The following is a 10,537-nucleotide window of genomic DNA, read 5'->3' on the forward strand; positions in this document are numbered from 1 at the left end:
TGTTACCACGAAATACGGAAATAGTCAGGAAAATGTGTCAGTCTGCGACATCTAACTTGTCGTGGGTCAAATATAATCCCTAGTTCACCGGTGCACAAGATCAGCTACCTGTATTGAGTTTGCCCTTGTGAAATGATTGCAATCTTTGTGTACAGATTTCTCCACTTAACAAGCCACTTGTTGTTGAAACTTTGAACAAAGCAAATACAGTAATACTGCACAAATGTGCTTGCAATGTCCTCTGGCCTGCAGCATACTCTAGCGTCGTCTACTGCTACATCAACCGTGTACGTCACATGCCTCTTCCTTTCAGCGTGACAGTCAGAATTGAGGGACAAGAGATTACTGTGCTTCGAAAAACACGGACAGCAATTTGTTAAAATGATTATATTAATAATTTTCTTTTGCAAACTGTCAACTGTGGCTGAGCTGATGGATGAATTATGGTGACTAATACTTCACTTATCTTCTGTATAAAACAGGTGGCCATGGTATATGGTAACCGTCCTCAGTAGCTTGAGCCAAAACTGACGCACTCATTAGTATTTTCGTGTCAATACGTGTTATATATCGGAAACTAAACCTATGTCCTATCAATGACCAAGGCATCAAAATTGCAATGTAGTACATGGGACAAAATTACTTTGACAAGTTTACAAAGAAATACTGAGAAACGGCATTTTCACATGGGCTTTTAAATACTGTCTGCGAATGATAGAATAACATGCCTATTATTCCCGAATCTTAATGAAAAAACCAAAACGTTACGACATTCGAAAAGTTCAAAGTCACAGCGATGCGTATTATTATTGCCTATTTCTTTTATATGCCATTTTCCACACAATAAATATGTTATGACTTAGATTTCCTTGAGTGAGTGAGTTAACATTTTACGTCACATGCCTATTATTCTTGAATCTTAATAACAAAAACAAGCGGGTATTATTATTGCCACCTTCTTTATATGCCATTTTCCACACAATAAATATGTTAATACTTCGATATCCTTGAGTGAGTGAGTGCGTGAGTGAGTTAAAATTTGCCGTCATCTTGGCAATATGTCCGCCATATAGTGACGAGCGATTATCTTGAGAAGAGTAATGATCTCCGATAATGTCTTGTAAAATGCATGTACTTCTGACTGTTTAAATAAAACGGAAAATTGTCAGGCACAATGTATGTTTTGTTGCAAGCTGTTTATTTACAAAATTTAGTGAGCGCAGCATTTCAACTGGAACAAATACATGGGTTGCAGATGTAGTTGAACAAAGTTGCTAGTCTCCATATAGAATCCCAGAGCAAACAAAAGTTAATTTTATTTGCGTGGCTAAGAAAGAAGTACAATAGTAATGAAATATAATTATTTTGAAGAAAAGGCGGCCGTATACACGAATTATGGGCAGTATGGGAGGCATATTAATTAACAGAATAAGTGAGTAATGTTGATTCGAAACGGCTTCTGGTGGCTTTTAGAACTGACGGCGAATTGGCGTCCAGTTTGGTTTCAACATGCCGACACTTTTGACATTTTACTAGCGGACGCTGTACGACATAGGTAAAATAAGAATCAATCGTCAAATGCCATCCTAAATGTGGTCCAAGAAGATGCCTTCCTCCAGTTAGTTCGACGTTCAGTGTATCACTTCCTCGTCGTGTCCATTATCCTGGGATTCATCTAACTTGGGATTGATCCTGAAAGAACGTTTGTGTTATATTATGATGAGTATAGCCAAGTGGTTAAAGCGTTGGCTTGTCACGTTCGAATCCCCACATGGGTACAAATGTGTGAAGCCCATTTTTGGTGTCCCCGCCGTGATGATGCTGGCGTAAAACCAAACTCAGTCAGTCATTATGAGTGTCAAATTTGACACGCGTTCGGATGACTTGGAAGTAAAACAGTGAGTGAGTGAGTTAATATTTAACGTCTCATCGGCAATATTTCAGCCATATCTTGACGAGAACATATTTGACATTGAGATGGAAATTGTGTATATTATAAAAAACTGTCATCAAAGGACAGTAAAACGACTAGAATATCACAATTAGAATTAAAACTAGTGTGGAAAGTTAAAACTAATAGCACAATTTGGACAATACAATATACAATAGATCGTCAAAAACAGAAGGTAGATCACCATACTAGGGACCATGGGGACTTACAGTACCTTCGCTACCTACATGGGCCCTAGTTTGATTTACACCTGTAAGTAAAACAGGAATTCAAACAATGTGTGTTTACATTCTAGAAAGTACGCTAGAAACATGTTTTGTGTACTGCTGTGGATCATTTAGCAAAGCAGTGTACTGTGGTAGGCCAGAAACCAAAACTTCAAAGTGTATGAGAGCTACCTCCTCATCTTCTTGGCGTCATCAATGGACTCTGGGAGGTTTCTGTTTAGGGTCTCCGGTAGAAGTAATGCCAACGAACCAGCCCCAACCATCGATAGCCCGAATATAATCAGTGGAACTGCTCGACCCAAGTCGCCAGGTAACACGAGTGCCTTTGATGGAATGGAAATGCCTTTGTTTATTAGCAGTACACATGCGCATTTTGAAGCACCACACATATCATGTTGTATATGAATTGCAAACCAAATTTGGCGTATTACAAAGGAACCAGATTTAACTCTTATTGGAAACTGTAACATATTTTAAACAAATCAAAACAAAACAAAACATACGCTGAAATTGCAATTTGGTACCAAGTTTCTTGCACCACTGAGCCACCACCAAAGGACTGCATGGATCATCTCTTGCTAATATGCCTCGCTATGACGTCTCAATACGTCGGGAACGTGCTGAAGATAAAGACCAATGAAGCCTCTGCCATGTCCTAAACTTTCAGTTTTCTTGGAGCCAGACTTTCCCGCCTGTGCCGAAGACCAGCAGCCCGATGCCCCTTTCTTATGGTCGGACTCCCACTCTATATGGTCGGCGCATTCTTTAGGCATGGGTCACAGGCTTGCAACTTGTCAGTGGAATTAGAACTCGGTCATCACGGTCAGTAGTCTTCCAGGTCATGGACGATCCTTTACCTGATTGGTGACTACATGCTTCCTGACAAGTCGACTATAAAACGTGTGGTTAATGTGGTCAAAGTAGCATCGATGTTTCGACAAGACATCCTTGCGTGATGTATACCAAACACTTGACAATGTGTCTACGTCTTGCTTTGTCAAGAAACGTTAATTTTTATTACTGTCATCTTTCATATCAGTTCAGAAAAATGTTGTGCTCATACTACAAATATGATATAACAATTTGCTTGGCACCTTCGCAGCACGTGACCATGATACTCATAGTTTTACATGTGCATTCCATTATGGCTACACAATTCATGATTGCCTGTTTCGACCACATTGTAAACGTTTATCTTGGATTCGGGTGGTGATCAAATAATGCTCATGTCTGTGCATTATGTACGTTCAGATTTACTGGAATTAAATCGTTCTCGGGAAGAATGAATTTGTAGTTTGAATCGATGCTGCAGTGCTAAACAAACATCTATCCTGCATTAGCACCAGGGCTTCCACCAATAGTATCATTCATTTTATTTCCAATTATACTCAACGTAAAAGTAATGATATTTCGACAATTACACAACAGGTACATACTTCGGTTGTCAAGTATATCACCATTGTTACAGTTGCCAAATCTCAGCAGAGTCGAGCTTAACATCATGCACTGTCGCCAAAGTGCCTCTTCCACGTCAGTACATGCAATATAAACACTGTTTATAAAAGATTCTATTAGGAGTCTCTGTGCTACTGCAGTCGTACTTAGAAAGTATCTGTCTGGATTTTCAAGTTCATCTGTCGCTGGATTGTCTGGTTGGTTACCAGGCCTTCGCCGCGTGGCAGGAGTACTGCTGTGAGGCGTTGGGCACAGGGTGCTTCCATTTGGGGCCAAATTTGTGTGTTGTGGACCCTGTGGGAACACCTGGTGCCATCACTTGTTCTCAGTGATCCATTCATGTAATATTCGCAGCTTTTTTGCCGTTTGCACTAGACGGAAATTCTGAGGTGGTGACGACTGGGTGTTATTTGGCTCTGACGTTCTGTATTACATAAGTGCAAGGTTTCCATGCATTTTGTCTGTTGGGTGACTGCACAACAGTAAACTCAGGCTCAGGGAAGGAGCAACTAACAACGATGTGGGTAAGGGCAATTCCAACGTCCCATCAGATCAGGGTAACACCGGAGTCAACAGTAGTAGCCAAATGAGAACATTCTCCTCTTATCCATGAAATAAATCCATCATGTATACCCAAAATCTATTTATATGGTCCACTATTCATTTACACGCCCAAGTAACGTGAACAGATTGACAAAACTTCAAATAAATTTTCAAACGAAGAAACTACTCGGGATAGATGTCTCTGAGAAATAACTGTCAGAGTTTGACATCTTTTTGTTGTAATAAAATAGAAACCAAAGTTAAATTACCAGGTTGGCGATATAAGGGGATATGACTCCTCCAATTCTGGAACATATACTTGCGGACGCCATTACTGAGTTCCTGAGGACCGTTGGAAACAGCTCAGAAGTGTAAAGTATGACTATTGCAAAGCTTGCAGATACGAAACCCCGTCCCAGAAGTGCAAGCAGTATGGTCAGCCATTTGAGATCTGCCGGGAAAACATAAAATACATTTTTTTCTTGTTTCGTCAAAACTCAAAATCACTGTTCATGCCAGTCGAACTAGAGAATAGAGCTGTGTCAACATACACAGAAAAAGACTTCCCAAAATCATCACTGAATTTTCTCCTAACAGATGCCTTAATATAACTCGAATATTGTTGACAGTGATTTTAAACAACATCGGAAAGCAGGCCATACAGAACTAGGTAGGGGAATCACTAAAATACAAGCATCATCGGTTTAAGAACAGTGAAGACTTTTTGGAACAACGAGATACAGGGACAAACAGCCTTTTCGAAACACTCCCATCACGACATTTCTCTGATGAATAAATCCCGCACCATCTTTCTTCATGTTTACACGGGCCGTAAGTCCAATATCGTAATTATAGACCTATTTATAGACCTGTATGCATTTGTGACACATGTGCTCTTAGATGTGCATATCGATCAGTTCAAATTTGTTACCAACATCGCCAAAGCGACATCACCTAAAACTTAATAAACGTAATATTTCCCAAGAAAACTCACGGCCATAATACAAAGCTAAAACCAACAATTCCGGCATGTTTTGTTCCTATTTTGAAACACAGTTCCCCCTTATAAACAATGAATTGAAATACGTGTCAGAAGCAATGGGAATTTGGCCTGATAGGTAAGGTTGTTTTCTCTTGACAAATAATAATTCAGATGACTGATGCTTATAGTTTGCAACGAGTGAGTAGAAGAAATGACCACAGATAAAGCAACTCACGGGAAAGCCACATGAATCTTCTAGAGATTGAATAACATATTGCCACTGACATACAAGAGAACTGTTGGTTTCTATATTGCCTTAATCTTAACAGTCATTTTTGGATCACGATTGCGAAGTTGTCGCATTTAATTCACTCTTGCGTTAATTTCAACATTTACGGTCGTTGATCTTAAATATCAACAGATGCCAAAGCGCAAAACAATCAACATTCTCCTCCTCCCATTACGCCTTACCCCCAGCTCCATACAGGACGGGAAAGATTGTAGCGGTGGCAAAAGAAGCAAAGTAAGTAAACTCCTTACAGAGCAGTAACCTCTGGTTCATGTTGCCATTCATAAGCTAAGGATCTAGAGCCAGCTGTGAACTCCTTACCCCCAGCTCCATACAGGACAGGAATGATTGTGGCTGTGCCAGAAGATGAAACGTAGCCTTTGTCAGCTCGGTAATCTCTTGCTCATGTTGCCTAAGCAAAGGGTAATAAGTTAAGGGTCAAGAACCAGCTGTGAACTCCTTACCCCAAGCTCCATACAGGACAGGAAGGATTGTGGCTGTACAGCAGATACCGCCAAGGATCATGCACACACAATGTAAGGACTTTCTGCCGGTGCGGTCGAGGAGGAGAAGGCAGGCGATGAAGGAGACGAATTCTGTCGTTCCTGCGATGAGGCTGTTGACGTAGACGCTGCCCCCTAGACTTGCCACATTGAGACCAAGACCAAAATACCCGAGACTGCACACAAACCTGAACGAATATTGCCAGGTATTATCGAACTATACACAAACACTTCACTGAAACAATGGTGTAAAGGGTTATGCCAACATAATTTGACAGTTGACCACATCCAAAATAGTGTACATACAATTTGACAATGTCATAACGTTCATCAGCAAAATACTAATATGACCATAATAAGGAAGAGATCCTCATACATTAGCCTCAGTATAATCAGTTAATGATTATTTTTTCCGGAAAACGCCGATTGATTTAGATGAGCGAGTAGTTATTAAGAGCGGTATGATGGCATTTGCCCATTTAGTCCATAAAGGGACAACAGTGCCCCTAGTTTTGTCCCCCTGTAAGAGATTCTTGAAAATCATATCTGGCATTGTTCCATACAGTTACAATGTTTTATAAGGTAATATCATGCGATAACAGTTTATATGAATGAAACCAACAAATAGCTCTGCATGAAGGTTCAGTTGAGAAAACACGAGATATTCCATCAGTAGAAGATATGTTGGTAGCAAATACATTAACCATGATTTCACAACCTAAGAAATTATCAAAGGGTCTATTGACAGGAACATAATATTTTTAAGCTATTTGTATGACAGATACCATTATACATACATGACATGCCAGAAAAGTCGTTTCACGTGAGTAATAGTGACGGATGATGGAAAACGTACCAATTTAGGAATATAATGCTGCTTCTTGTTACCAGGGAGGGGCTTGTTAGTATGCTCCACAAAGGTTCTGATCTGTCGCTGACCAGAATATTTCCAATGAAGTGGTCAGAGGTCAATGTTACTTTGTTGACTTTTGCGGCATGGCATATCACAGCATCCGCCATTACATATCTCTTCTTGCTGATAAGCCAGCGGGGAGATTCTGGTATCAACCTGTATGTGTCATAAAACCATTATTAATTAGTGAGGGAATGTGGTTTAGCGTCCAGTTGAACAGTATGTCAATTGTTCCACGTTTGTCATCTCGACATGGGAGGATTTCCCAGAAACATAGCCAGGGCAACATAGGATTCGAAAATTCGGTCACATATTCCTTGCATGCATAATGGATGTAACTGTGCACAGTGAAAAACAGCACGTTCAGAACACTGGGCCACCTTTAACCCATCAGAGCATTTGAAAAAGGTTTTCTTACACACCAGTGGGTGAGAAACCCATGTGAGAAAACTGGTATCACACATATGTATGAGATCGATTTCTAATCCCGTGATTGGCTACTCCATCGTGACTGGCTGACTGAGTTTGGTTTTACGCTGCTTTTAACAATATTCCAGCAAGATCACAGCGGGGGACACCAGAAATGGGCTTCACACATTGCAAGGGTTCATGAGTGCAAATGGCGACACACGTCCTTTCTATTCAATCGAACATGTACAGGAACGGTTGATCTACACATAAGTCATGATTGCTCAAGATATCCCCCCGACGAATGATAAGGCAAAGTTTATGTCTTGATAACATTACAGGAAGTAATCAACTCACATTTCATACTGAAAACTCCGTAAATTCCATTACATTCCAAGTGGCAGTTTATGGCTCGGGAAAACGAGAAGGATGTGGCGAAGAAGAGTAGTCCCCCATTGATAGTAAAGGTAACCTCAGCAATGTCACATTCAAGCACACTGGGTGCACCTAATTACACACACTCGAAAGTTTTGGCTCCGGTCGATGGGAGAACATTTAACGTAAATTGGTACACAAGTACAGATCCCCAATGTGCAGAGATATCCAAAACAACAACCTTTCGATGACGACAACCACCAAGCGATAACGATGCCGTCACACGGTCAAATATTTTACGCTTGCAAGAATTAAAATCATCCACATTTGCATGGTAACATCATCGTTTTAGAGGGTTTATTAATTTTCCGTGATCTTATCTAGTTTTCATTATCACTATTGCCTTGATGATGCGAAGAGGTGGCGGAAACTTTCTTGTGGAGGGTCACTATGGGGATGAGTAGTGATTAGGAAGCCAAGTGACGTCACTCATTCATAAACGTTTTGTTGTGTATTATTGCGCAGCTACGATGAGAAAACATTATAGTGTGTAAGAAACAGATTACTGTATTCGTGTCTGCCAGATACCATACTCGTTGTTTCAAAACGTATTTAACTCGCTTTCGCTCGTTAAATACGTTATGAAACAACTCGTTGTAAGATAAATGGTATCTGACAGACACTCGTTTAGTAATCTCTATATATCACACCTTGGAAATGGATGCTACGTAGATTGTGGTTTTGTCATCAATGGGGAGATCTATATTGTTGAACTGAACATTCTCTTTAGAGTACGATCAAACACGTTAACCTGCTGTTTTGACAGCAAAATGATTTGCTCTGTTGACTTTAGTCTTTTGTTTATATGACTATGTAGTGAGTGAGTGAGTGAGTGAGTGATCGAGTGAGTTAAAATTTAAAGTCACGTCGGCAATATTTCAGCCATATAGTGACTAAAACTAGTTCTAAATTTACAATACATGCATATAATATATAAAACCCTGTCAACGAAGGACAGTAAAACCACTAGATTATCACAAAATGAGTTAAAACTAGCTAGCATTTATCTTTAAAAGGAGAAAACTATTTTTGGACAATACAATGTAAAAATGGGCTATATATCGCCAGCAACTGAAGGCTGATCACCATGCTAGGGACCATGGGGACGTACATTACTTTGGCTACCTGCATGGACCCTAGCTGGATTTACACCATCCCTTCAGCCACTGGTCCACCTCCTCGTGGTCGGTGCTGGGTCACGCTAAGCGCCCTTCGACCCCCCCGTTGTAGACCCGGGGGGATATTTGGTCCACCAACCCGTTTGCCGTGGGTTGCGCCCCTGTGTCGGTGGAGGAAGGGATTCTGGTGGTTGAGGGCACTGGTTCCAGGAACAGTGTTCCTCTGCCCAACACACCACTTCGGCCCTGACTTCACCTAGACTGGTGGTTGAATGGGCCCGGTTCAACCAATCGGCTGGTCACGCCAAGCCCTGCGTATGGACTATATATATATATCTATATGTCATTGCACACATTTGATTTGGAATTGTTTCAGTTTCGGACTTGGCATCATTGTTCATCTAAAACGTTTGTGATTTTGAAATTTGTTATTATTAACTTTGCCTAGAGTCTTATGCCCAGAAGGCGGTGGCTCATGGGCCAATCTGGTAGATTAGTTATTTCTAACTCTTCTGCTGGAGTATATCATCCGAGTATCCTTGGTGCTGCAAGTCGGAGACCCACTTGTTTTTTAGCATTGTCCTTGTGATACTCCGTGGAGGGTGGGGAGCTCGGATGTTGAACCATAATCTATTAGCTATGGCTTACGAAACTCCCCAGAAAAAAAACAAACGTCAGCTTGATACTGATCCTATTGACAACGAACTTAGACTGCCCAATTCAATCGATTACTGGCCACGTTTTCTTGTTCTTGCGACCGAAGATAAGACACCGTTGAAGTTAAACCCATTTGCTGTATCAAAGTGTATCCAAGGCATTGCCGGAGATGTGAAGACTATTAAACGATTACGTTCTGGTGCGCTGTTGATTGAGTGCGGCAAAAGGCTCCAGTCAAACAACCTGTTGAAGATTGAAACTTTTGTCGGCATTCCAGTCACTGTCACGGCCCACAAAACACTTAACACAAGCAAAGGAATCGTCAGAGACCGTGATCGGTTGCTGGCTGACATGTCGGAACTGGATATTGTCTCCGAGATGAGAGATCAGGGTGTGTTATATGTTAAGCGTTTTACAACCCGTAAAAATAATGAAACCATAAAAACCAACACCTATCTGTTTTCCTTTTCCTTACCTACTGCCCCCAAATCGCTGAAGGCAGGCTACTGTAACCTCACTGTTGACACTTACATTCCGAATCCCCTTAGGTGCTTCAAGTGCCAAAAGTTCGGTCATGGCGTGAATACTTGCACATTGTCTGTTGTTTGTGCTCACTGCGGTGGAAAGACACACACAACAGAAGATTGTGACAGTGCTACAAAAAAATGTACTAACTGCTCAGGGGACTATCCATCATTCTCTAAAGACTGTCCTATTTGGAAAGAGCAAATGGCCATCAACAGAATTAAATTCACCCAAAATATTAGTTTTGCAGATGCAAAGAAGTTGGTCCAAGGCAAAGAACCAACACAAAGCTATGCTTCCATTGCCAGAACGTCAGAAGCAAACTCTACAGTCACAAAATTATCTGCAAGTTGTCAGACCAACTTAACATGGGTTACAACAGATTCTCCTCAAATATTTCAACTGCCATATCTACTCAGACAGCTGAACCACTTCCTAGTACATCCCGAATCCAGTCGGAGGCATCCTCTGACCATGAACCATCCACTCAGTCAACAGTAAGGTCTCAACAAACCGCTAAAAGCAAAGGTA

The 10,537-nt window shown here is 41.0% G+C and overlaps 1 protein-coding gene across 1 annotated transcript; it reads right to left on the reverse strand.

Annotated features, from left to right (window-relative positions):
- Nucleotides 1-1,366: 1,366 nt before the first annotated feature.
- Nucleotides 1,367-10,057, reverse strand: LOC124289943 (organic cation transporter protein-like). Its single transcript, XM_046726612.1, has 5 exons — nt 9,957-10,057; nt 5,912-6,138; nt 4,446-4,627; nt 2,350-2,501; nt 1,367-1,692 (listed from the first exon to the last, which is right to left on the reverse strand). The coding sequence occupies exons 1-5, from the start codon at nt 10,055-10,057 to the stop codon at nt 1,632-1,634; spliced, it is 723 nt and encodes a 240-aa protein (XP_046582568.1). The 3' UTR covers nt 1,367-1,631.
- Between the last annotated feature and the right edge of the window lie 480 nt (nt 10,058-10,537).

This window comes from Haliotis rubra, unplaced genomic scaffold, assembly GCF_003918875.1.
Source record: "Haliotis rubra isolate DU_JTF1 unplaced genomic scaffold, ASM391887v1 Scf452, whole genome shotgun sequence".
NCBI lineage: Eukaryota > Metazoa > Mollusca > Gastropoda > Lepetellida > Haliotidae > Haliotis > Haliotis rubra.

Bases quoted from the DNA above. Each gene is read 5' to 3' on its own strand.
- LOC124289943 (XM_046726612.1), bottom strand. From the start codon at position 10,057: ATGACCGAACTTTTGGCACTTGAAGCACCTAAGGGGATTCGGAATGTA. The intron at 4,628-5,911 runs GTAAGGAGTTCA...TTTTCCCGGCAG, and splicing joins TGTCCTGTATGGAGCTTGGG to ATCTCAAATGGCTGACCATA. The intron at 1,693-2,349 runs GTAGCTCTCATA...ACGTTCTTTCAG, and splicing joins GACGCCAAGAAGATGAGGAG to GATCAATCCCAAGTTAGATG.